Source organism: Neocloeon triangulifer, unplaced genomic scaffold, assembly GCF_031216515.1.
Source record: "Neocloeon triangulifer isolate White Clay Creek 2 clone unplaced genomic scaffold, ASM3121651v1 ptg000011l, whole genome shotgun sequence".
Taxonomy (NCBI): domain Eukaryota; kingdom Metazoa; phylum Arthropoda; class Insecta; order Ephemeroptera; family Baetidae; genus Neocloeon; species Neocloeon triangulifer.
The window spans coordinates 3,601,697-3,624,157 of NW_026775553.1; the positions used below are offsets into that span (position 1 = coordinate 3,601,697).

A 22,461-nucleotide genomic window follows, 5' to 3' on the forward strand; every position below is an offset into this window, starting at 1 on the left:
GAACAGGAAAATACTGCAGAAACACGTTAATCTACCATTTAATTGCCGCCGAAGAATTTTTTGTCACAACCACCATGAACAAATTCAACTTAACCCCCACTCCGGCATACGAAGAGTTTTTAATTAATATTGAAATTAGAGCTGAAAGGGAATTTGATTTAAACTTCTTTGAAACGCCAGCTATGATAAATGACTGCTGGAAGCAACCCCTTTTCAAAAATAGACATGCTTTTACTCGATATGCAATGACTGGGTTTCATTATCTAATTTGTAAAGACAAAAGTTTTCACTCTACTGCTGGCGAGGACTGCGTGTGCGAGCTATGTGACGAAAAGTGCACCCAATACCACCTTGAGTTCTGCAAGAAGAGACTTCACTCAATAAACTTTTACGCCACGATGAAGAAGAAATAGTGCAATTTAATTACTTGAAACTTATATCTGTATGAGTGTATCAAAAGTTGTACCCAGATGGGTTTAATAAATAAATAAATTAAAAAAATTAATATTTATATTTTTTAAAACAAAGCGTTGTTTTTCATTGTGCTTGTAATTTTTTTTTTGTACACCAAGAACTTGTGAATATTATTTTATTCATGTATGGATCTCAACCACTGCCGAGAAAGCTCATTATGGCTGCAGGCCGCAGCCGAAAAATGTAGAGCAGGATACTTTGTTTTTTCTTTAACAAAAAACAACTCGCAAAACTTAAAATATGAATAAAAAAAACTTTAGTTCCAATAGTTGCCGCTTACTTTAAATTTTATTATTAATCTTTTTAATAAAATATTTTAAAGTTATTTCATCATTTAATTATTTTTTACTTTTAATATTTAAATAAAATATGAATTAAAACAACTTTAGTTCCAATAATTGCCGCTTACTTTATGCCAGCCCTAATAAATTTTATTATTAATCTATTAAATAAAACATTTTTAAGTTATTTCATCATTTTTTTACTTTTTAATTTTAATATTTAAGTAAAATATGAATCAAAACAACTTTAGTTCCAGTAGTTGCCGCGTTATTTATGCCAGCCCAAATAAATTTTATTATTTATCTTTTAAATAAAATATTTTAAAGTTATTTCATCATTTAACTACTTTTTAATTTTATTATTAAAATAAAATATGAATTAAAACAACTTTAGTTCCAATAGTTGCCGCATACTTTACACCAGCCTTTATAAATTTTATTATTTATCATTAAAATAAAATATTTTAAAGATATTTCATCATTTAATTATTTTTTAATTTTAATATTTAAATAAAATATGAATTAAAACAACTTTAGTTCCAATAATTGCCGCTTACTTTATGCCAGCCCTAATACATTTTATTATTTATCTTTTAAATAAAATATTTTAGAGTTATTTTATTATTTAATTACTTATTAATATTTAAACAAAACAACAAAACCCATCGAGGAAAAGCCGTCTTTAAATTCAAATCAGCATGAAAAGAAAACTGTTTTTGTTTCAAGAATATGTAGAAAAGAAAAGGAAGATTATTATGCAAGCATATATCGTTCAGAGGTCCATGAATGAATTTCACAAATTTAATTAACAAAAGAAAGAAAACAGGCGCACGTGTGTTGCGCGCAGCAATAAATAACGAGACCAGATAATTGTGCGTCTGGCTGGTGTGGGAGAGAGCAATAAAAATTACTCTCTCTCATTTGAACCAATATGGTTTCCTATCCAGTTAATATTGATTTTTCATTCCAAATTTTTAAACCTAAGGTGCTTCTTACAAAACAGGATGCTGCCGTAAATTTTTATTGAGGTGCCTCTCATCCTCTCTTGTTTGATTTTCCCATTCGGGTTTCTTTCTCAATGAAGCCGCCGCCGGAGCAGTAAAAAATATTTCAGGGCTCTTGTTTTTTCTGTAAAACAAAGTTAGGCGCCAGGACTCCTATTTAGTTTTTTTAAAGGGAGAGAAAATTCTGTGTTTTTTTTTCGTCCCTCGGCTGAGGGTCAACGCCTGGCCCGAATGAATCACCCTCCCCATAACATATACCTGCGCGCTGCTGCCAATTATCCGGTATTTTCTCAGAAAGATACACAGATGAATGGAAAGGGATCCCTCGTCAATGACTTTCGGAGATTTGTGTGCCGCAGACGTTGCTCGCGTTTGTGCCGATTTGAATTTATAACCCAGCGGTGTGTCGCTTGTGGGCGGACCAGTGGGATTTCTCAAAGACAAATTGTTGCTCGCTTTGAATTGATTAAATTTCATGGAACGTCAAATAAGAATATAGCTCTGATTTATTAAATTGACGTTAAAATTTTTTATCCAAAATATTTCATCAAGAAACGATTAATTGCAAATTCGAGATAATTTTTTTTTCATCTTTTATGCATTAAATAATAATATATTTTCTTGATAGAACATCAGGCTACAGTTCTGAGAAGGCAAATTTATTAAAGACATTAGCAGTGTATGGAACAAAGAATTTTATATATAAATTTAAATAATAATAATAATAAGATTTTGAACTTGCTATTCTTGATTATTAGTATTTTCATAAAAAATTATCATTCAATCCTTTCAATAGTACCTTTTAATAAAAAAAATATGTTAAATATATTTATAAAAAAAAATATTGAAACATATTAAAATTAATAAAGTTGAAGTAAAAAATAAATAAATTTATTATTTAATGTTTTTAAATCTAAATGCATTTAAATTGCAGTGTTTAATTTGCCACGCAAGGTCTACAATTCACGCGTGGATTTCTCTCAACATTTTTGCCCTTGGAACTAATTAGATTAGGTCCTTTCTGAAGCTGATAAAAATGAACCTTTTTTTATTAATATTCAGAAGGCTATTTAATATGAAACGAAAATGTAATTAGCTCATTTCCATAATGATATTTTCCAACGGAATTATTTTATATATAATTATAAAATTTGCCGTTTCCTCATTTCTTATGGTCACATGTGTATATCAAAGTTATAGTTTTTTGGCCTTTTACGAGGATGACTCTTCACTTTTCGATTCAGGAGTAATGTGTGGTTGGTTTTGGTGTGTGAAAGAGATTAAAATTGGCCCGCGTTTCGAGGCCAGCCAAGCAGTAAGACAATGGCATAGCCCAGTAGAGAGGAAGTGGCCCTTTACTTTGTTAGATCCAGAGAGGGCCCCACATAAAGTATAATTGAGCGATGCTCCGCGCATCTCTCCTTCATTATTCATGTGCGCAAAAGTGCACCAAATTTGCTCTTCTTTCCTCCCTTCTGAGCGGAGAATAAAAAATGAATGCAACGTCAAATTATTGCGCATACAGGGAGAGAGAGAGAGCTGCGGAAATTTCAGTTTTTGATGCTGCTGGCAAAACCGGCGGCACTTCATTCAAAGAGGAGAGAGATGACTTGGGAGAAAAACGCTCTTGAATGAAGAGTACATAAAAAGAGAGAGAAATTTAAATGGTCAGGTTTCAAATTGCTCTCACATCCTGTCAAGCAAGGCACCTTTACTCTTCATCGCACAAAAAACAAAAACGCCATTTTTCGCAATCTTCTCCTAATTGATGCGCAAAAAAGTAACACGATTTTCTCTTAAGGCCACATCAAAATTAAATTTCACGTAAATTGCAAGAAAAAATTATGCCAAAATGTAATGATTATACAAAATAAAATGCGACTGTGCACTTAAAAAGTTTGTGTTTAAAGGGTTCTTTTGAAAAAATAATTCCAATATTCTATACTAATGGATCATTATAAAACAAACAAACCAAATCGCTGCTACTTAGAACCTTTTAGAGGCATAATATTTTGATTTTCCTGCTGCTGGGAAAGAGCTTTTCTGCGAAGTTTGCTAGAGTCGAACAGGAAATTGGCACTGCAAAAGGGCGATATTTTTCACGCTTGTCCTAAAACAGGACGCAGGCCTCGTTTCCAGCGCACAAAGCTTTTATTTTCCCGCAGATTTTCAGCGCACGTGTTGCACAAAAATCAAAAAACCATAAATTCATCTGTGACCGGAATTTCCATGTGACGTTCGTTTTATATGACGGGGAAAGAGTCGTTTAGAAAAAAATAGGGTCACTTTGCTTTGCAAGTTCATGGAATTTTTCAATTTTGCGTTTTTGCCCATTTGTTTTCTGTGAAAGCACTTTTACAATCTGACAAAAGTATGTCCGCATTAACCAACTTCATACAATTGAAAATACTAGAACAAAAAAAATCATATTTTTATTTATTTAATTAATATCTTTAAATTTTGGTATGCATATCAGATTTGTTAATTGGTTTCTTCGATTCCCCGAAATCTGTCCATTAGTGTGAATTGGGAAAAAAACAGACAATTTTATATTCTTCAACAATCTGTAATTGTTCTAAAAATTTAATTTGATTTTAATTACTTGAGAACATCACGAATCTATATTTAATTGCTCACTTTTGGCTCAATTCTTACTTTTGTCGGCCATGATATTCCTTAGATTATAAAAGACACTCTTTAAAAAAATTGTATACGTTGCGTGCGTATTTTTCTCTTTCTAGGGTTTTAAAGGCACATCCCAGCAGCAGTGTGTTTCTCAATAAATATATAATTACAGGAGCGCGGCTGCATGATTGGCCACTTGGAATCACGCGAGGGCACAATAAAATGAAAACACAAACTCCATTCCAAGCTTATTATTTAACAAATGAAAACTTCGTCATGTTATTCCTCTCCATTTTCTGCCAAGAGAAAGAAGTTTCTTCCGTGTTGTTTTATATAAATAAATTTTCCGTGGAATCGAGAGAGCTGATAATTTTATTGCCTCTGGGAATTGATTAATAGGCCCTGTGTCCCAAGGAAATCAGCATTTTCATGGAAAACACGGTGCACGATCAAAACAATCGAAAGATGTTTTCATCAATATTTTTCTCTCTAGCCTTGATGGAATATATAATTTTGTGTTTTATTGATCAATATCAATTTCCAAGTAGCAGATTGTAAAATTCAAATTATATATGCCCTGGCAACTCCTTCTTTTTCTCTAGGATTTACAACTTTGCATTTTAATTATGAGAATTTCTTCGCTTTCCTATTGGCAGCTTTGGTTAATTTATTCATCAAGAACATGTGAAGAGGCTGTCAAAAATTTCACAATTTCACGGCAGAGCATATGCTAAAGCGCAGCTAACTGTAAATTATCGCTTTCGGTTCGTTATTTTCAATTAGCAAGTTGCTTCTTTAAACAAAACATCTCTCCCGTGTGCGGACCGGTGTTTGTTTGAAAAATATCCTCACAGAATCTTCCTCCTTGATATTTTGCTCATCAAAAATTTCCATGTCTTATAAAACTTACAAATCCAATTTCTCCGAGGACAAACAGAAGCCGCGAAAAATGGCGTGGTCTCATTGCTCTTCATTAGGCAGCGATGGTCATTTTAGGGCTTCATTAACATGACATTTATTTAAGCATAAAAACGGGGAATTTATTTTTCTTCTCTGTTTTTATAACTCGGCCCGACCTAATCCATAAAGCAGAGTCCCTCTCTTGCGCCGCGCGTGTTTATTCAGAGACGAAGTAGATTTTTATATTATTTTTACCTGCGCACCCGCAGCAGCAGCTCCTCAAACCAACATTTCCATCCTTTGCTTCGGCATGACTTGGCACAACTCGCTCTAATGACCGCACTAATCACCTCGTGCGGCTAATTTCTCATGCTCTATTGAGCTAATTCCTGACTTGGCCAGGACGATATGCCCAGCAAGAGAGGCAATTCAGACCCTCCAACTTGTATGAAAATTATCATCAGCTAATGCAAAATATTCCAGTTTTACTTTTATTTATAAAGTAATTTTTACATATATTTGCTGCAATTTGTTTCAATTATCTCTAAAAAAAACATTTGGCGTTGTTTTACTACCTTTTCATCTGCTAAATTTTGGAATTTTAGTACATACTGAAAGCTTAAATTATTTCCATGAATTTTGGATTCAATAGCAATTCAAAATCGTTTATTAATTTTGCAGAAATTTAATTTCAATAACTGTAAATTTTTCATTTGACATGGTTCAAATTTTAAGTAAAGTCAGTGCTAAAACATTTATCAGTTTGCATAAATTCTTTTTAATGAAAATTTTGTAGAAAATTTCATATTCCATTTGGGAATTTTGTTAATATATTACTTCTTATATTTTCAAATTTGAGAGCGTTTTTCCAAACTTTTGCCAATGCCAAATTTGATAAGTTTAAAGTGTAACCGCAACAAAGAGGTAATTTTATAGTTATTCCTTTTCTGATAAAAATAATTAATCTCTGATTGAACGCCTCTTAGCTTTAGTTTGGTTCAATGCTCATTAAATACACACTTTATTTGTCTATTAGCATAATTAATATTCCACGTGGACTAGAATTTTTGCAAGGAGAGAAAATTTAATTCTGCAAGATAAAACTTTAATTTTCTTCTATTTTATTAAGACAAGCTAAATATGGGAGAATTTTAAAATCAGATAATCGCAAATGGTTACATAATTGATTTTAATTTTCAAGAATATAAACAACAATTAATGTTGCATTTATTTTGCATTTTTTTAAATCAGGGTTTCCCCTTTTCATGAAAGTTATCTAGCCAAAAAGGAAGCATAGAGAGAGACACTCTCCAGGGGTTGGCAAATCCAGCTGTGACAAAGTTAACTCCTTTTTTTACTATATATTTGAAAGCCATATATGATTTTTGTTTCGACCGGCAGCTCATGCCCAGCAGTTTGCACGACCCTGATGATAAAACTCATCTCTCCCCGTTGGTTAATGGATGCAGGCTGGAGGTTATCGAGTTAAAGTAAGAGTCCTGCCGCGCGACGCGGTGCACCCCGGCCGCGAGCGGCCGAGCGGCGCCCGCTCGGACGCAACAGGTTGCGCGGCCGCGAGAGGAAATGCGGGCAAACGACTCTTTGCTTGAAAAAATTATCCTACAACATCCGAACCTGGTGGTTTTGTCTCCGAGTGACACTCGCCACCTGCAAGTTTCCTCTCTTTTACTGCGCGCCAGTGAGAACTTTTATCGCGCGTTCACATCGCACCGCGGCTCATGAGTATATAAATGAAAAAGTAAAAAGAGTTTTGGCAAAAACGTCCTCCAGCCAAAGTGCATAGTTTCTCACGCTTTGCATGTTAAATGTGTATGGGAAATCGCCGGCAGGTGTCAACTTAATGGGTGATTAATTTTCCCAATTGTGTGTCCAACACCTTTGGTTAATTAGACGGAGGAATGCGAGTGTAATTTGATTTGATTCCTTCTGAATCATTTCCGACCTCGGGCTAGAGACCCAGAAAATTTGTGACTAATTCAAAGAATATAATAAAACTTCTCAAAGTCAGCAAAATTAAGGGGGGGAGGGGGGGGGGGAAACGTGGATTTAACTTTAAAAGGCGACGAGCCATTTTTTGAGGTGTCTTTTAATATCTCAATAAATTAACAAAGCATAAATTATTTTTTCTATTAAGTTCAATTTGCATAAACCTGAAATTTATTTTATGCTACAATTATCAGAAAGTTTTAAAATCTTAAACAATATTCAGGTACAATTTTGAATTCAATAATTCACATAAATAATGAAGAGGAGTAATTTTCGCGATCACAAATTTACGTATTTGAATAAAATATTTTATCTAGATAATCTGCTCAAAACTGGGCAATCGAGATGAATTTATAGGAAATCCATGACTGCGATGTTTAAAAATTACTGTTATAAAACAAATTTTATAAAATATTGAAATAGAAATTAAATTAATTATTTTAAAATTTAAAATAAAAATATTAAAATAAAATATTAATATTCTTTAATACAATCATTAGGAAAATTTATTTATAATTTTAAAGATTTTAAAAATAAATATAAATGACATGTAACTTAATATAAATTTGTAATTTAAGTTAAAATTATTATATTAACACTTATTATAAGACCAGAGAAGGGCATACGAGTGTTTTAAAAATTGCATTATGCATATAATATTATAAACATCACGCAATTATAGGTCTGTGTGGGTTAAGTTATATTATTATTAAGGGAATGATTTGAAGAATTAAACTTTAAATAGCCATTTTTTTTTGTCAAAATTTTAATGCGATATATTCAATTTCTTATGTATACCTTCAAAATTGAAAACCTCCTGAGGTCAGTAAATTTATGAGAATTAAAAAAATTACAAATTTAATGCTATATATAATTCCTATTGTTGTATACGACTAACAAACCGGAAGTACTAGATATATATTTTGCTACTTCAGAGCAGCTTCTGCGTTATTTGCTTCACATCATATAGATTCATTCACTTTCTGGAGCTTCAACCCTATTTGTATTATATCACTATAATATAATATTCTATGTATCCGCCTGGACTAGCAGAATTAACCCCAGTTCAGAGGATGAATAATTAATTAATTTTATATATCAAGTGCGTGACTTACTGTGCGGGGTGTCGAGGTCCATCTCCTGCTTGGTGGGCGAAATCTTGAGGCCCTTGTTGGGCCCGACGGTGAGCATGGAGGAGAAGACGCGGAAGGCGGTGCTGACCGCGGCGGCGGCGCCGCCAGGGTGCAGGGTCTCCAGGGCGTCGGCGGGGGGCGCGCACGAGGGGGACGACGAGTGCACGACGGCCGCGGCCGCCGTCGGACGACACTGGTGCAACACCTGCTCGCACGGGGGCGACCACCACCCGAGGGGCTCCACAGTGTCAGGAAACTAAGCCGGGTTCGATCGAGAGCGAGAGCAAGACTCGGAGGCGCGCACCAGGGGCAACCGCGGCAGCGAACTGACTGAGCCGCGAGCCCGCGAGGCCGCGACACCGCCGAGCTGCGCGCGCTGGCCCCGCCTCGGCGCCCGCAACATTGGCGAGCGCATGAGCGCCGGGGCGGGCGGCCAAAAGAAAATGGTTCTCGATGGATGCCCACCGTCGTCGGTCCTTCCCGCATTCTTGGTCTGTCCGTACACCCGGCCTCACCAGCTCTCACCCCAGCCACACAAACCCCTTTCGGCGCCTCCGCTTAATATATTTAACTCCTGTCCTGTCTTTCGCCCTTTTTCAGAAAAGGATATTCTCGGGCTCGTTTTCGGGCCCTTTTTCCGATGACAAGTTGAAGAATCTGGCTGACTTTGGCTCTGAGCCATATAGTCTCTCAGGGGAAATAGTCCCGAGTATATTTTTGGATCACAGATATATTGATGGCTGTCGATAAAAACGCAGAGAGTCTCGTGCAACGTTGAAAAGAAACCCAAAAACCAAACGCTGCGTTTATATATGCGGCATAGAGCTATTCTGCTCTCAGAATTGTTCATTGTGAATGCTGCTGGACCCAAACAAAGTGTCTTAGCACAGAATCAGAATATTTTATGTTTGGAATTAATTTGCTGTCCATCTCTATAAGTTGAAAAAATTGTAATTTGGATGTTAAACTATTAATTTGAATTTTAAGAAAGTGTAGAAAGAATTTAAAATGCCCAAACAAGAATTTTTAAATCCCAAGAATTTCCGAAACAAATTGCATGTTGATACAGTTAAATTTATGTAAATATATCAATATAGCCAAACTGCGGACCATCCTTTGGTTTTAGTTTTTTAACTCTTGATCTGGCTGTGGTAACCCATCGAAAGCCAGAAACCACATCAACAACAAAAAAAGTTTTCCTCTCCTTTTCAATATTCATTTTTTTTTCTTATATTTAAAAAAAATCATACATTGTGCAGGTTTATCGCGGCAGGCAAGTCTCTTTTTGATGTCGGGTGTTTTAGCAGACATCTGCTAGTTTTGAACCCTTTCTTCTCTTTTTCCAATTTAAAAATTTTTGTATTGACCGAGAAGAATAAATAATAATAAAATATGTATACAATCACCCAATAAAATTGTATAGCAGCGCAAAAATTCAAATAAGATCAACCAATGTGGGCGATCATTCCATAGGAGATGAGCAGAAACTCCGACTCTGATACTCATAAATAATATGAATTAACTTTTCTATCAGCAAATCATTGAATTTTTAATATTAAACCATGCATGATTTAAAATTATCTTTGATTTGAAACTAGAATCTAAGAAAAGAAAAAAATTCAAGTTTAAGTTATTTAGTGAAAGCCATAGAAATTGCTTAGTCAGCCAAATTCCTCCCTTAATTTTGCTTCAGACAGCTCCAAGTTGAAAATTTATAAGAATTTAATGAATTCATGCCAAAATTAAAATAAAATTTTAATAGTTCTATATGGATTTACAAGATAAATTTTAATTTTTTGTTTATAGTCCATGATATGTGCTGAGAGCTTCTTATGAAAGCGGTTTATATTTGCTAATGGAAATTTTTAAAATTATTAAAAGTGCTCCTGATAAAATAAATTATCTCTCTCAGTGATTGATTTTTGTGTGCCCTGCTCAAGCTAAAATTGTGACGCGCAACTTTGAAAAGAGCATCAACCACCGCATTCCGTGCTGATACAAAAAAGTAGCGCACCTTTTCCTTTGCAGCTCGATTTTTTCCGACACACAGAACACGGGCGCTGCTCACGCTCTGCTGGATTTGATCGAGGGCGAATCAAGCGATCGGCTCCGCAGGAAGATAGCGCAGAGGCAGGGAATTACGCGAGCAGGCATTTGACACGGGATGAATATTAGTTGCGCGAGGAGAGAGATTAGCGGGCAGGGTGACGGGATGAGCGAGTCGCGGTGTGACAGTGCGACCAAGCGTGATGCGCCGCTGACGCTCTCGTCGTCATCGCTCTGCGGATTAGCCTCGGCCCCCTGCAGCTCGACCTGTGCCTCGGCACAATCCACCAGTGCGGCTGGGTATTAAGGCACGCACGTGAGGTCTGCTGCCCTGATATATACGTTTTTCTGATGAGAGAGGGAATTAAATCTTTTTCTCTTCCAGCGATGCTGGCAAAAATTGAATAGACACCTCTCAACACAATAAAAAAAGCCCAACTGCCGCCGTGCTACGCATCAAAATTTAGTTGCTGCAACAGTAAAAATCTTCAACTAAATGAAACAACCCAATTTATACTTTTTTTGTAATGCTCTTCATTAAAAATTATCACTTGCTGAAGGGATTTTGCAGCAATAAAAAAAAAAAAATGCATCAAGATGAAATGATAATCCAAAAACTATACATAATTTTACAGAATTTTATCAAAACATCCTGAAGATTAGAATATTCAATATAGATTGATACGATAATTATTAATGTATAGTGATATAATAGCATCTTTAGACTGATAATCGAAACGCTCCGCAACGCTTTTAGTTTTATGTTTAGAATAATTTATAAATTTTCACATTCCCTATGAATGAATATTTATACACATATATAATAATTTTTTTATCAATTAAACTTAACAAAAAGCGTAATTACTTATCACTAATAATAATTATGTAAACAATATTTTGTCAAAAATTATAAATATTCATAATATGTTTTTAAATATTTAAACATTTTAAAAATAAAATTAGGTGACGTAAAGTAATTTTATAATAAAATAAATTGTAATAATAAATTTAAAAGGTAGTTTTAGTTTTTATGTTTTTTTAATTTATATATTTGTTTGAATATATAAACTGTTAATGATTGGAAAAAAATAATTTTTGTTTTGATTAAGTACTTATGACTATAAACGCCTTTTTTGTTTTATTCTCTGCATGGGTTATATGAGTTGTATGGCACATTTGGTTAATACTTAATATATTAATGACAACCTATACTCAAAGATTTGCTGTTGAATGTATGGCCGGCGCCGAATATGTTTTTTTTTTTTGAAATTGGCTCAGCATTTTTAGAACTAATTGCTTATTTAAGGTGTTTTCTTAATAAAATTTACAAATAAATTAAATATTCATATGCATGATATGTTTTTGCCAGGCCAGAGAAACAGGAAGTATCAAATTCAGTACTCCAGAGAAAAATGCAAAACTTCTGACACGGTAATTACGATATATTTATGAAATTCGATCTTGGTGCGCCTGCAGCAAATATTACAAATAATACAGAGTTTTGTGCGCAGCGCAGCGAGTCGAAATATGACCTGATCTCTCTTTATCGCCCTCGCCGATATCACCTCATCATTTGTGCACGCGCGTAAATAGATAATGAGACCATAAGGGCACGTGTGCTGCTGTGTTTGTTGCTCATATCCCACTAATGCGAGTCGGTTTCGGCTCTGGCATATGAAACGATAGATCCACTTCAACTCGTCAGTATAGACCTGCGCAACCACTTACTTTTGTCTGCCTCGCGTGTGCATCCCCATCACATTATTGAGAGCACCTTTGAAAAAATTGACCAAGTGCAGCGTGAACCCACTTTTTTATCAATTCAATGCATGTCATCTATTGTGAAATTCAGCTGAATAATTATCGGTGTGGGAATTTTTTGGACAATTGAGCGCTTATATTAATTTGTCATTATTATTAAGTTAAAAGTTGCTGTCGAGAAAATAATATTCTTACAAATCAAATTGAATTGTATTTTTGAACCATATTTCCATAATGGTTATATTTTAAATCTGAATATTTTTTTACATATCGTCCGGTTGGCACAATTCTAATTTTTCTATATATAACTGGCATAATCTTGTCCTCTATATTGGAAATACTATTATATTATCAAATATCATTAAAATTTATTAAAAAGTTCTTAAAAAATAATTGTTTGTTTGATAAATTTCCTCTTATTTACAAAAATAACTTTTTGAATATGCAAGCAAGTCTCCCTGGTTTATTTCAAAAAGCGCCTTTAAAACTCTCCGGGAGGTAATTCGAGCCACTTGAACGACCTGCGGCGGCTCTGAGAGTCTCTGAAAGCGATGAGAGGGATGAAACAGAGACGAGAGAGGATCAGAAACGCATCCCCCGACAAAGCACATGCACACAGGGGTTGAACTGCAAGCGGGGCTATACATATAATTTTATTATATTCCGCCAGCAGCCAAGCGCTAATTTAAGAGAGCAAAATTCACAAAAGGTGAAGAGCATCATCGGCGCACGCACCAGTTTTCGGCAATTCATATTCAATATAGGACTCTTGACAGGCGAAAATGGTACAAAAGGGATATTATTTGAAGGGTCAAAGGGGGTTTGAAATTCATACGCCGGCGGGAAGAGAGAGCCGTGGGAAAGGTGTAATGAAATGATGCTTTTAACCCTTTAACTTAATTGGAGCATCAAATAATTATTTTTGTTATTGCTGAGATATTTTATTAATTTATTGTTTGGTTCTGAAAATTATTGCAACTTATTTCCAACTCGCAATTTTATATGATTATTTAGAAGTAAAATAAACTTTTTAATATTATCCAATATTGTTTTAAAATTTAAAAAAAGGAGTCAAAATAAAGTGATAAAAATTAAAGTAGAAAATAAGGCGGATTTAATTTAAAGATTCGAAATCTGCGTAAAACTGCGCCAAAACTATATAAACGAAAAATTAATTTCAAATAATAAATTAAAATTACTTTAACTTATATCAATTCCATTTATTCCATGTTTGAAACTGAAAAGAAATCCTGTCAGCATTTTTACATTTGATTTGGTGGATATAATCAAAATTTTATTTAATTTTCTATATAAAATTCAAGATTTTTTTTTTGCTTCTAAAGAAAAACCAGCACAAATCGGACCAGTTTGACGAGCGGCGCCAAGATATATTTTTGGATAAAAATGCTACCGCGTTTTTCGTCTCCTTAATTCTCTCTCTTAATTTTGTAGCGCAGATGCGAGTGTTGACTCTTATTATTTAGCGATTAGTGCTCAAGGCATCATCTATCTATCTCACACCGCCCCAAAATACTCAATCACCTCGATAATTTTATAAATTCGATGGAGAGAGGAGGAAATTTTTGAGGAGAATTAAGACCAAGAGCATGAGCGGTCCGTCAGATCAAAACCGCCGAAAGCCGGCTTGTGGAGTCTGCAGGAGAGAAAAGAGACGCCTAATCCGCCTTGGAGACTAAATATTTGGGTGACGAATCTGCCAGATTATTTCTCAACTCGGGAGCCAAGTAAGGGAACTTGTGATCCATCAATTTCAGAAGCTGTTGCTGACGTGCAAAGAAAGACAAAAAAAGAAGGGAAATAAATTACAAAATTTATTTAATAAAAAAATTATGGAAAAATTTTGACTGCTTCCTTAAGATAAAATGTTGGTCCATCAAAATGATTTTGATAAGGAATTTATAATATTATAATTTTTGGTTTTAAATTACAAAAATTATTTAGGAATTCCAAGTTTGTCAAATTTTGAAGGGTCATGAATATTTTTGAAGCAAATCAGCATTCCGAGACGTCAAGGAAGAATAAAAGGTGCGATAAGGTGACGGCACTTTTCAAAAGACTCGCGAGGAAAATGCTTTTCTCTCTTTCCTCTCGTTTTGCGGCATCTTCTCTATTTGTGCGGGCCCGCGTGTCGCTCGCGCGTTTATTATTGCCAAATTTATTTTATCCATTTGTACGATTTCGTAGCCGCCACGCTGCTATGTCATTTGCTTGGCGGCTCCACCAAAGGGAAAAAGCCGAAAGAGAAAAAGAAAAATAATAATACGCGCTTATCCTTTGGTCTCTCTGTCGCTCCTTTCGGCGTGAAGAGCAATAATGAGGGATTTTACCTCTCGCCGCTGCGGAAAGAAAAAGCTGCGACATTTGAGCCCGGCTATCTGCATAAATTATTCGCACTCAACCGCACTCAAAATTGTATTAGAAAATAGCTTGTGTTATAGGAATTGTGCTGTTGCAAGTGGAAAAAATTTTGAAGTTCCAATTATTATTTTTATCATTTATTGGTAAGAGTTAAATTTTAGTGTTTATATGGATTTTCTTTAAATGAGCAGGAGATTTGCTCTCGATGACTTACTTTTATATATTTTTGATGTAAGTTTTGCTTTTTGCAAAAGATTTTATGCATGTTTTATATAGATAAAATTGTAATATTATGGAAAATCGTTGCAAACAAGGTAGTTTTTTATTTTTAAATAGAAGCAAGTTTTCTGGTGCAGCCAAGAGCAGGCATAGGATTTAGTGCCAACGCCATAAAGCGCGTTCGGAGGCAGTGAAGCGAGAGCCGCGCACAATATTTATATCGGAACGGCCGAACGAACCATCTGCCACCGCACGGGGAAGGACGTGGAAATGCACAGCGACTATGCTTTTTTAAGCAGAAGGGCCTATTATTTAATACCTTCCAGCTCAGTGCACTGTCGCAGAGTGTTGCGTCGACTCACGCACACCCTTCAGCGGAGGGCTCTTGGGGCCTCCGTTCATTGCGGCCGGCAGTAAAAAAAGGAAAATAACAATGATTTTGGTAAAATTATTTATATTTAATATACATTAGAAGAGTTTTCGTTTTATTTTATTTCATTATATTTACTCAAATTTACTTAGACTTATTTTATTTTATTTTTTTTATTTTTTATTTTTTTATTCTATTTTATTTCATTTTATTTTAATTTATTTTATTATATTTTTTTTATATTATTTTATTTAATTTTATTTTAATTTATTTTATTATATTTTTTTATATTATTTTATTTAATTTTATTTTATTTTATTTTATTTTATTTTATTTTATTTTATTTTATTTTATTTTATTTTATTTTATTTTATTTTATTTTATTTTATTTTATTTTATTTTATTTTATTTTATTTTATTTTATTTTATTTTATTTTATTTTATTTTATTTTATTTTATTTTATTTCATTTTATTTTATTTTATTTCATTTCATTTTATTTTATTTTATTTTATTTTATTTTATTTTATTTTATTTTATTTTATTTTATTTTATTTTATTTTATTTTTATTTTATTTTATTTTTATTTTTATTTTTATTTTTATTTTTATTTTATTTTATATTATATTTTTATTTTATGTTTTTTTATTTAATTTAAAATTAAATTGTTATTATATAACTGTTTTCAAATATTTTGCTAAATATACTTACTTTTGCAAACACACAGTTTTTTATATCATAGAAACATTCAAATGATTTTATGAGTGATTTTTTTGAATGAAAATAAAAATGAACACAAATATTCATAAAATTTGCATCATGTGCATGAAAACTTGGATTAAAGTTACCTTATAATTATGTGCAATTCTACTTTTATTGAGGCCCATCTAATTTAGAGGTGGTTCTGCTTCAACATACAAGAACTCTGCTCTCTCAGATTAGAGGTATGGCTGGTCCATTGTGGCTCTAATTTGGGCTAATCAAGAGAGGGCACTTCGCGTTTGATCGTCATGCATATGTCCATTCTATTAGTTTGTATACCAAACACCCCCAGCTTTTTTAATCTGCCGGTGGTGCAATAAAAAATTATAATGCGCGAGTCCCGCGTGTGGCCAAATGAGCCGTGCAGGCAGACGCGCGCGGCGAAAAGGGGCAGCTGCAGCTCCTGATCTGCGCGCCGATTGTGTTTTGTTGATTGTTTGCAGCGCACATTCTGTCGTGTGTTTTATGGGAATTGATTTTGTAGCGCATTTGTCAAGCCAATAAAAGTGGATAAATTCCACCTGACTGCGCCACAAAGCTCCAAAACGACACCCGATGTTGATAGTTTGTAAACAAAAAATGATTTAACATTTTGAGTTTAAAATATAAGTTTTAGTTTAAAATATTATGTTTTAAGTATTATTTTTTGATTTAAATGCAAAATTATTTTATATTAATTTTTAATTAAATAATTTTTAGTTTTAAATTTATTTTACATTATTTTAATTGCTTTTGATTTTAACATTTATTTTACTATCATAAATGACATTGCAAAACTTAGTATTATCACAATATTTATGAAATAAATATTCTGTGAAATCCAACCAATTATACAATCATTTTTATAAAAATAACGTTAGTCACCATGCATTTTGACTACAAAGTCAAATGATAATTATAAAGCTTAATTTATATCTGATGAAGAATATGAAGATTGTATGTATGTAATGTCTAATGTAAGCAATACCACTAATTATATTATGATAAGCTTAAAAATATCAAGAATTATCGATAAAAAAACTAATGTAATTTATTACAGATCTCTCTACAGCATATCAGGCCCACAGGTGGTCAAGGAATTTTTTTTTGCAAAATTCTCTATTGTGGTGCTGCCATTTCACCCCAGCAACAATTTAAATTCCCTCTTCCACACTATTGACAATATTTTTTATTGTTTTAAAACAATTAAAGCTTTGTCTCATTTTGATGAAATAAACAACAAATGCATGCAATAATGTTCACCAAACGTTTTAGTTATTTCAAAAGTTTTGTTGTTGACTGTATATTCTATTGTATTGTTTTTTAATTCTTAGCTAATTATAATTATGGTCCTCTGCTTTTATTATTGAGGCTCAATAAAGTAATTTAATTTTCTGAGAAAAAAACACGGTTAAATTATTTGGTTCATTGATAATTAATTGTAATATCTGGTGAAATAAGAAATAAATTAAAGTTTAAGTATTGAAATTAAAAACAATCCTTTTTCTTCTTACTCACACAATTTCATTAAATCCACAATTGACGCTTATTTTCCATAAAATATATTTACATATTTTTCAGTAAGGGATTAATAACTTTAGTCAATTAAATCACCCCTATTTTTCCAGTCCTTTATCATGCATGGTCCATATGCAAGAAAAAACTCTAGATAGCAGACTACGTAGTGGTGTGCGCGAGAGTGTACAAAAATAAATAAATATTTAGTGTGTGGCTGTTTTAAGTGGCCTGGTTTCCATGGTCCTTATCTGCTGCTCTCTCAGCAGACAGCAGCAGCCCCGCTCCGGAGAAGATCAAGGCTTTGATATTGTTTCGTTATTTTACACCAAAGACTTGCATGAACGATACACACATGCAAGCCTCGCGTAAGAAGGAAAAAAATTGAAAAAGAAAAGGCGCCGGTGCGACCTCTCGTCAAACGATTGACCTGCAGAGGTCACACCGCAGCCTTCAAGATGACAGACAACTTGCAGAAGAAGAAAATCGTTCCCTCCGAGAGTGAAAAAAAGCATCAATTGGAGGGAGAGAGAAGAAGGAGAAGAGTCGACTAATTTTTATTGCGATGCGCATCTGGCTCTGTCTCTTTTTAACTTTGGGATTGTTTCCAAAAGGGAACCCCAGCAGCAGCATAAAAAATAATCGCAGGAATTAACAAATTTAATAGTGAGAAATTGATTATAAAATCAATAAAAAAAGGGGTTCTTTGCAATTTTGTAAAATATTTTGAACAGGATAATTTGTCTCATATTCTCAAATTTGTTGTATTTTATGATTAATTATTTTTTTCTATTTTTAATTTAATATTTAATTATAAAATTTTAATCGATTTCAAATAAAATATCAAATCGCCAAATTTTTAACTAGATGATTATTCGCTGGCGGCAAAATTTGATTATCTTTTGCTGGTGTCCCCTCTGAAGCTACTCGGACGTCAGATGTGAATGACACGATCTGCTGGTGAAACAGAGACCATGCTGGGCGCAGATAAATACATAAAACCGTTGGTTTGGTGCGGCTACCGTGTTACAGCAGAAGTCGCTCCAGCTCTCTCGTCTCAATTTACATTTCTCTCAAACTTCATTACCGGCAGCCAAGCGTTTGTCCAAATGACTCCGCAAAAACAATCAACGAGTGTGCGTGTGTGTGGGTTTATTGGTGGAGAGAGCGCAGTCAAGTTGGTTTTGGGTGTGCAGGGGGCATATGGAATTACTGGGCAAATATTATCGCATCTCCTTGCGACGGCGGCATCGCTTTCTGATGCTGTCATCTCGAATCCGTCGAGGACCTTGGGAAATTCAAGAAGAAGTAGCCGCTGCAGACCAAGCTTTGTTTGCCATTTAATTAATTTTGTATTAATTTTCTTACAATCAAAAACAAAGAAAAGGTTTCTTCTTCTTCATAACATTTTGTAAGGTAATCTTTTATTGTTTTTGGTTTTTTGTTGTTGATAATTTTGTCTTGTGTAAAGACTCACTTGTGTTATTTTCAATTTATCTGATTGGAGAGAACAAAATAATTAATTTTACATTTTACTATCGGAGATGGTCTCACTACATTGTGGACTTATTATAGGCATTGCCAAGTAAAGAAGTCTTTATTAATATTATTATTTATTATTATCGGTCAATCCAAAAATTTTGCAGCAATGGTGATTAAAGGTTCCATTTTTTTTTATAATTTCCAAATATGGCTCCGCATATCGTTGTTGAGACTTATTAGAAGCTATAGGCGAGAATACTTAGCCAATTGCCAAATGTTAAGGGGTTTGAGTAATATAGAAGTATTTACATATTTAATATAATTATATGATAATTATCTTCTTGTTAGAAATATATATTGTTGTCAGAATACGCATCTTATTAAAACTTCGCATTTTTCTATACGCTTAAAAAAAATTTTCCTGTATAAAAAAGAAACTGAGAAAGAGAAATAAAAAAATTAATTTATCTTCAAAATTCTTAATCTTAGATGTGCAAATTAATTTAAGCCAAAACTAATTTAAAATTTAAGATGCAAATTCGTTTTCTCTTTTGCAATAAAAAAATTATTTTTAAACTTGTTAAAGTATAAAATTTCCCATTATGTATAAAAGACAAAAGAGCTGCTCTCTTAATTTGGGTTAAAAAAACGTTGGGTATATTAAATGAGGCGAAAAACAAACATCTAAATTAGGCAGAGACGAATTCCTCCGTCTGGGGGTTGCACCAGACTGTAGCTGTATTTTCTGGTTGATTAGCACTCGCGCAGGCACATGTGAAATCAAAAGCTCACATAGCCAAATTCCTCATGGGAGCGACAAAAAATTAACCCAAGTGGCTGCAAAGCTGTGCGCGTTGCGGCGTGCACTGCGCGCTGTGTGTATCCTATTTCAACAATAAAAAAAGCGTTTCTTTTTCTGCTGCATCTCCTTTCCAGCATCAGATAAGAAGAGTTCAACAAGGACATTATATCAGGCGCGGCGGCTCCTTTGAAATGCGCGGCTGCTGTGTGTCATGCAGACGCCCTCGCGCAAGTCTGGCGCCTCCACTTCACACCGTGGGACTGTCAAAATAAAAAATGCACGCGCCCCTAGCTTTTTTTCACTCTCTAGCTCGCCGGCAGGGTTTGATGCGCCGCGCAATAAAGTGATTGAAGGCTCTGCTGCACGTGACGTTTTGAGCCCAAAACGATGATGGAGCGCAAATCCACCCAGCAGCGTTCCCACAGGTGCAGAACAAAGGGGCCGCTCTCACAAGTGGGGCTGCATGACCCAAAATCTGCGACTTTTTTATCAGTCTTAAGCTCGAATTGGTCCAATAAATTACATTGATTATTTTATGACTGCAGTGGCAGATTTATTACTATACAGAGGTTGACAGGGGCATAATAAAATAAAAATCATTGATTGTAAGGATTAAAAATTGAGGGTAAAATTTTTTTGGCTCAAGTTGTAAAGCTGAGGTTCAATATCAATAAATTTATAAAATAAATTTACAATATATTATGATATTTATGTAAATTGATCTTTTAATTGAAATCAGATTTATTTATTAACATTTTGACAATGCAGTTGAGAGGTAATAATGATATTCCTTTCAAATTTTCCCTTTCCCATTGATCTTTTTTTGTCATTTTGTGGCTGATTATTGGCATATTCTTCATGACACATTTTAGAGTGAAAGCTGCGTGTAAAAAACCTAAAAAGACTGAGAGTGCTCTCGTGCCTGATGCAGTGTTTTGATAGAGGGTCCGAATTTTGGCGTCGTTCACTCTGCTCGCGCGCACTTTATTATTATTCATCACCACTTTTCCCATCATTAGCCCCTCCAATAAAGAAGAAAAAGTCGTGTGTGCGCGGCAAAAGGAAAATCCATCATGCGGAACAACAATTAATCAGCACATTTTCCGTCGCTGCATGCGAAAGAAAGAAAGGGTGGGTTGTGGCTGGGGCACGCGGCCGGAACCGCACCCCGACCCATCCTGCACGCGCGTCGCTCTGCGCTCGCCTTTGGAAATGCAGCTCAGCTTTTTCGGCACGCAGGAAACAACCACTTGGATGCAACTTTTTCCCCAGCCGGATCCATTAGGTTTGATTTTCTGCGTTCTTTTCAGACGCGACGCGCAACAATGCGCCAAATAAATGTTGTCTCGTCTCTCTATGTATTTTATGTGTAAAGAAGAATTCGAGTGAAGAGAGGGTGCGACAGACGCCGCGGGAGAGCTCTTTTTTCCTTTCTCTCGCCACCCCATCGGCATAAGTTTGCCGTGGAAAAGGAAGTAAATGCCTCGAACGCATTTTTTTTTTTTAATTTTTCTATGTGCTTTTAAAAAAGAAGTACATTTTTTGTGCTAAATATCTCTGAAATTTGGAATACAAATAATGCTAAATCATTATTTACAGAAATATAGATAATGCTTATTAAAGTTTATTTTTTAATTTTAACATTTAATTTTATAAAAATTTAATTCAAGTCTATATTTTTCAATTATATTGTTTTAACAGAAATTAAAACATTTTAAATTTTTTATATGTATTTATAATATTTTTTTAATATTATTAAAAATAAATTTATCATGTAACTTGGCATCTGATAATTACGTAATTAAAAATATATATAATAAAACTGTCTTAGCCCAAAATAATTAAATAATAGTTAAAATTAACTTTTATCGCGCCTTCACCGACATTGTCTGTTGAGCTTAGAATGTTCATAACTTCATACAATTTTTCAATCAACACTATATATAAGAATAATTAGAATAATAAAATTTTAATCAGTACTGTAAGATGAATGTGTTCAAAACCGTATTGATGATCTATAAATATTATATGTTTCTTATTCCAAGTTTAATTATTTATAAATATGTAAATTAGAATTATATGGTAAATATCGCTGCAATTCCTTTCAATCTGGCTAAAAACCTTGTTGGTCACCGCGCAAATTGGCTAAATACATCAAACTCAATTTTACAGGAGAGGGTAAAATGCACAGCGATTTCCTTGGTCTTAATTTTGAGTGTCTGGCGCTTGCCTATTGAAAAAATGTTGATGGAAAATTAAAATTACTAATGGACATTAAAATTAAACTTAATTATGTTGAATCCAACACTGATGCGTGAAGAGAATGCAAGTATCTTGATTTTTTGTAGACGAAGCGAAAAACATTTTGAAGAAAAACTAATATTTTTTGGGGAAAAAAAATTATCGAAATTTAAAATAATTAAAAAAAAATTACCTTTGTTAATTTTTAGGATGAAAAAATTTGATTTTGAACTTCTAAAAAGATATAAATTTAATTTTCAAGGCCAAAATTGTTGTTTTTTTTTTTGCCGTAAGTTGATGTTGAGTAAAGTATTGCAAAAAGGTCTGTATCTCGGTAACTAATAGTCCGAATTTGAAAAATAGATAATGAAAATGACCGCAAAAATATGTTTTTTCTAATAAATGTTTTGTTTGAAATTTTAGAATTTTATTGGTTTCCAAAATACCATCTTTAAAAAAAATATTTTCAAAAAAATTAAAAA

At 33.6% G+C, this 22,461-nt stretch overlaps 1 protein-coding gene across 3 annotated transcripts in view; it reads right to left on the reverse strand.

Moving 5' to 3' along the window:
* LOC132195869 (insulin gene enhancer protein isl-1) overlaps positions 1-8,834 on the reverse strand; it is a 42,832-nt gene extending 33,998 nt beyond the window's left edge. Inside the window, exon 1 of one of the 3 annotated variants that reach the window (XM_059618139.1) lies at positions 8,407-8,834. In XM_059618139.1, coding sequence (XP_059474122.1) covers positions 8,407-8,482 — 76 coding nt within the window. In that variant the 5' untranslated portion in view covers positions 8,483-8,834. The remainder of the gene's footprint in view (positions 1-8,406) is intronic. The other 2 variants (XM_059618140.1, XM_059618141.1) reach the window with 2 other exon arrangements.
* Between the last annotated feature and the right edge of the window lie 13,627 nt (positions 8,835-22,461).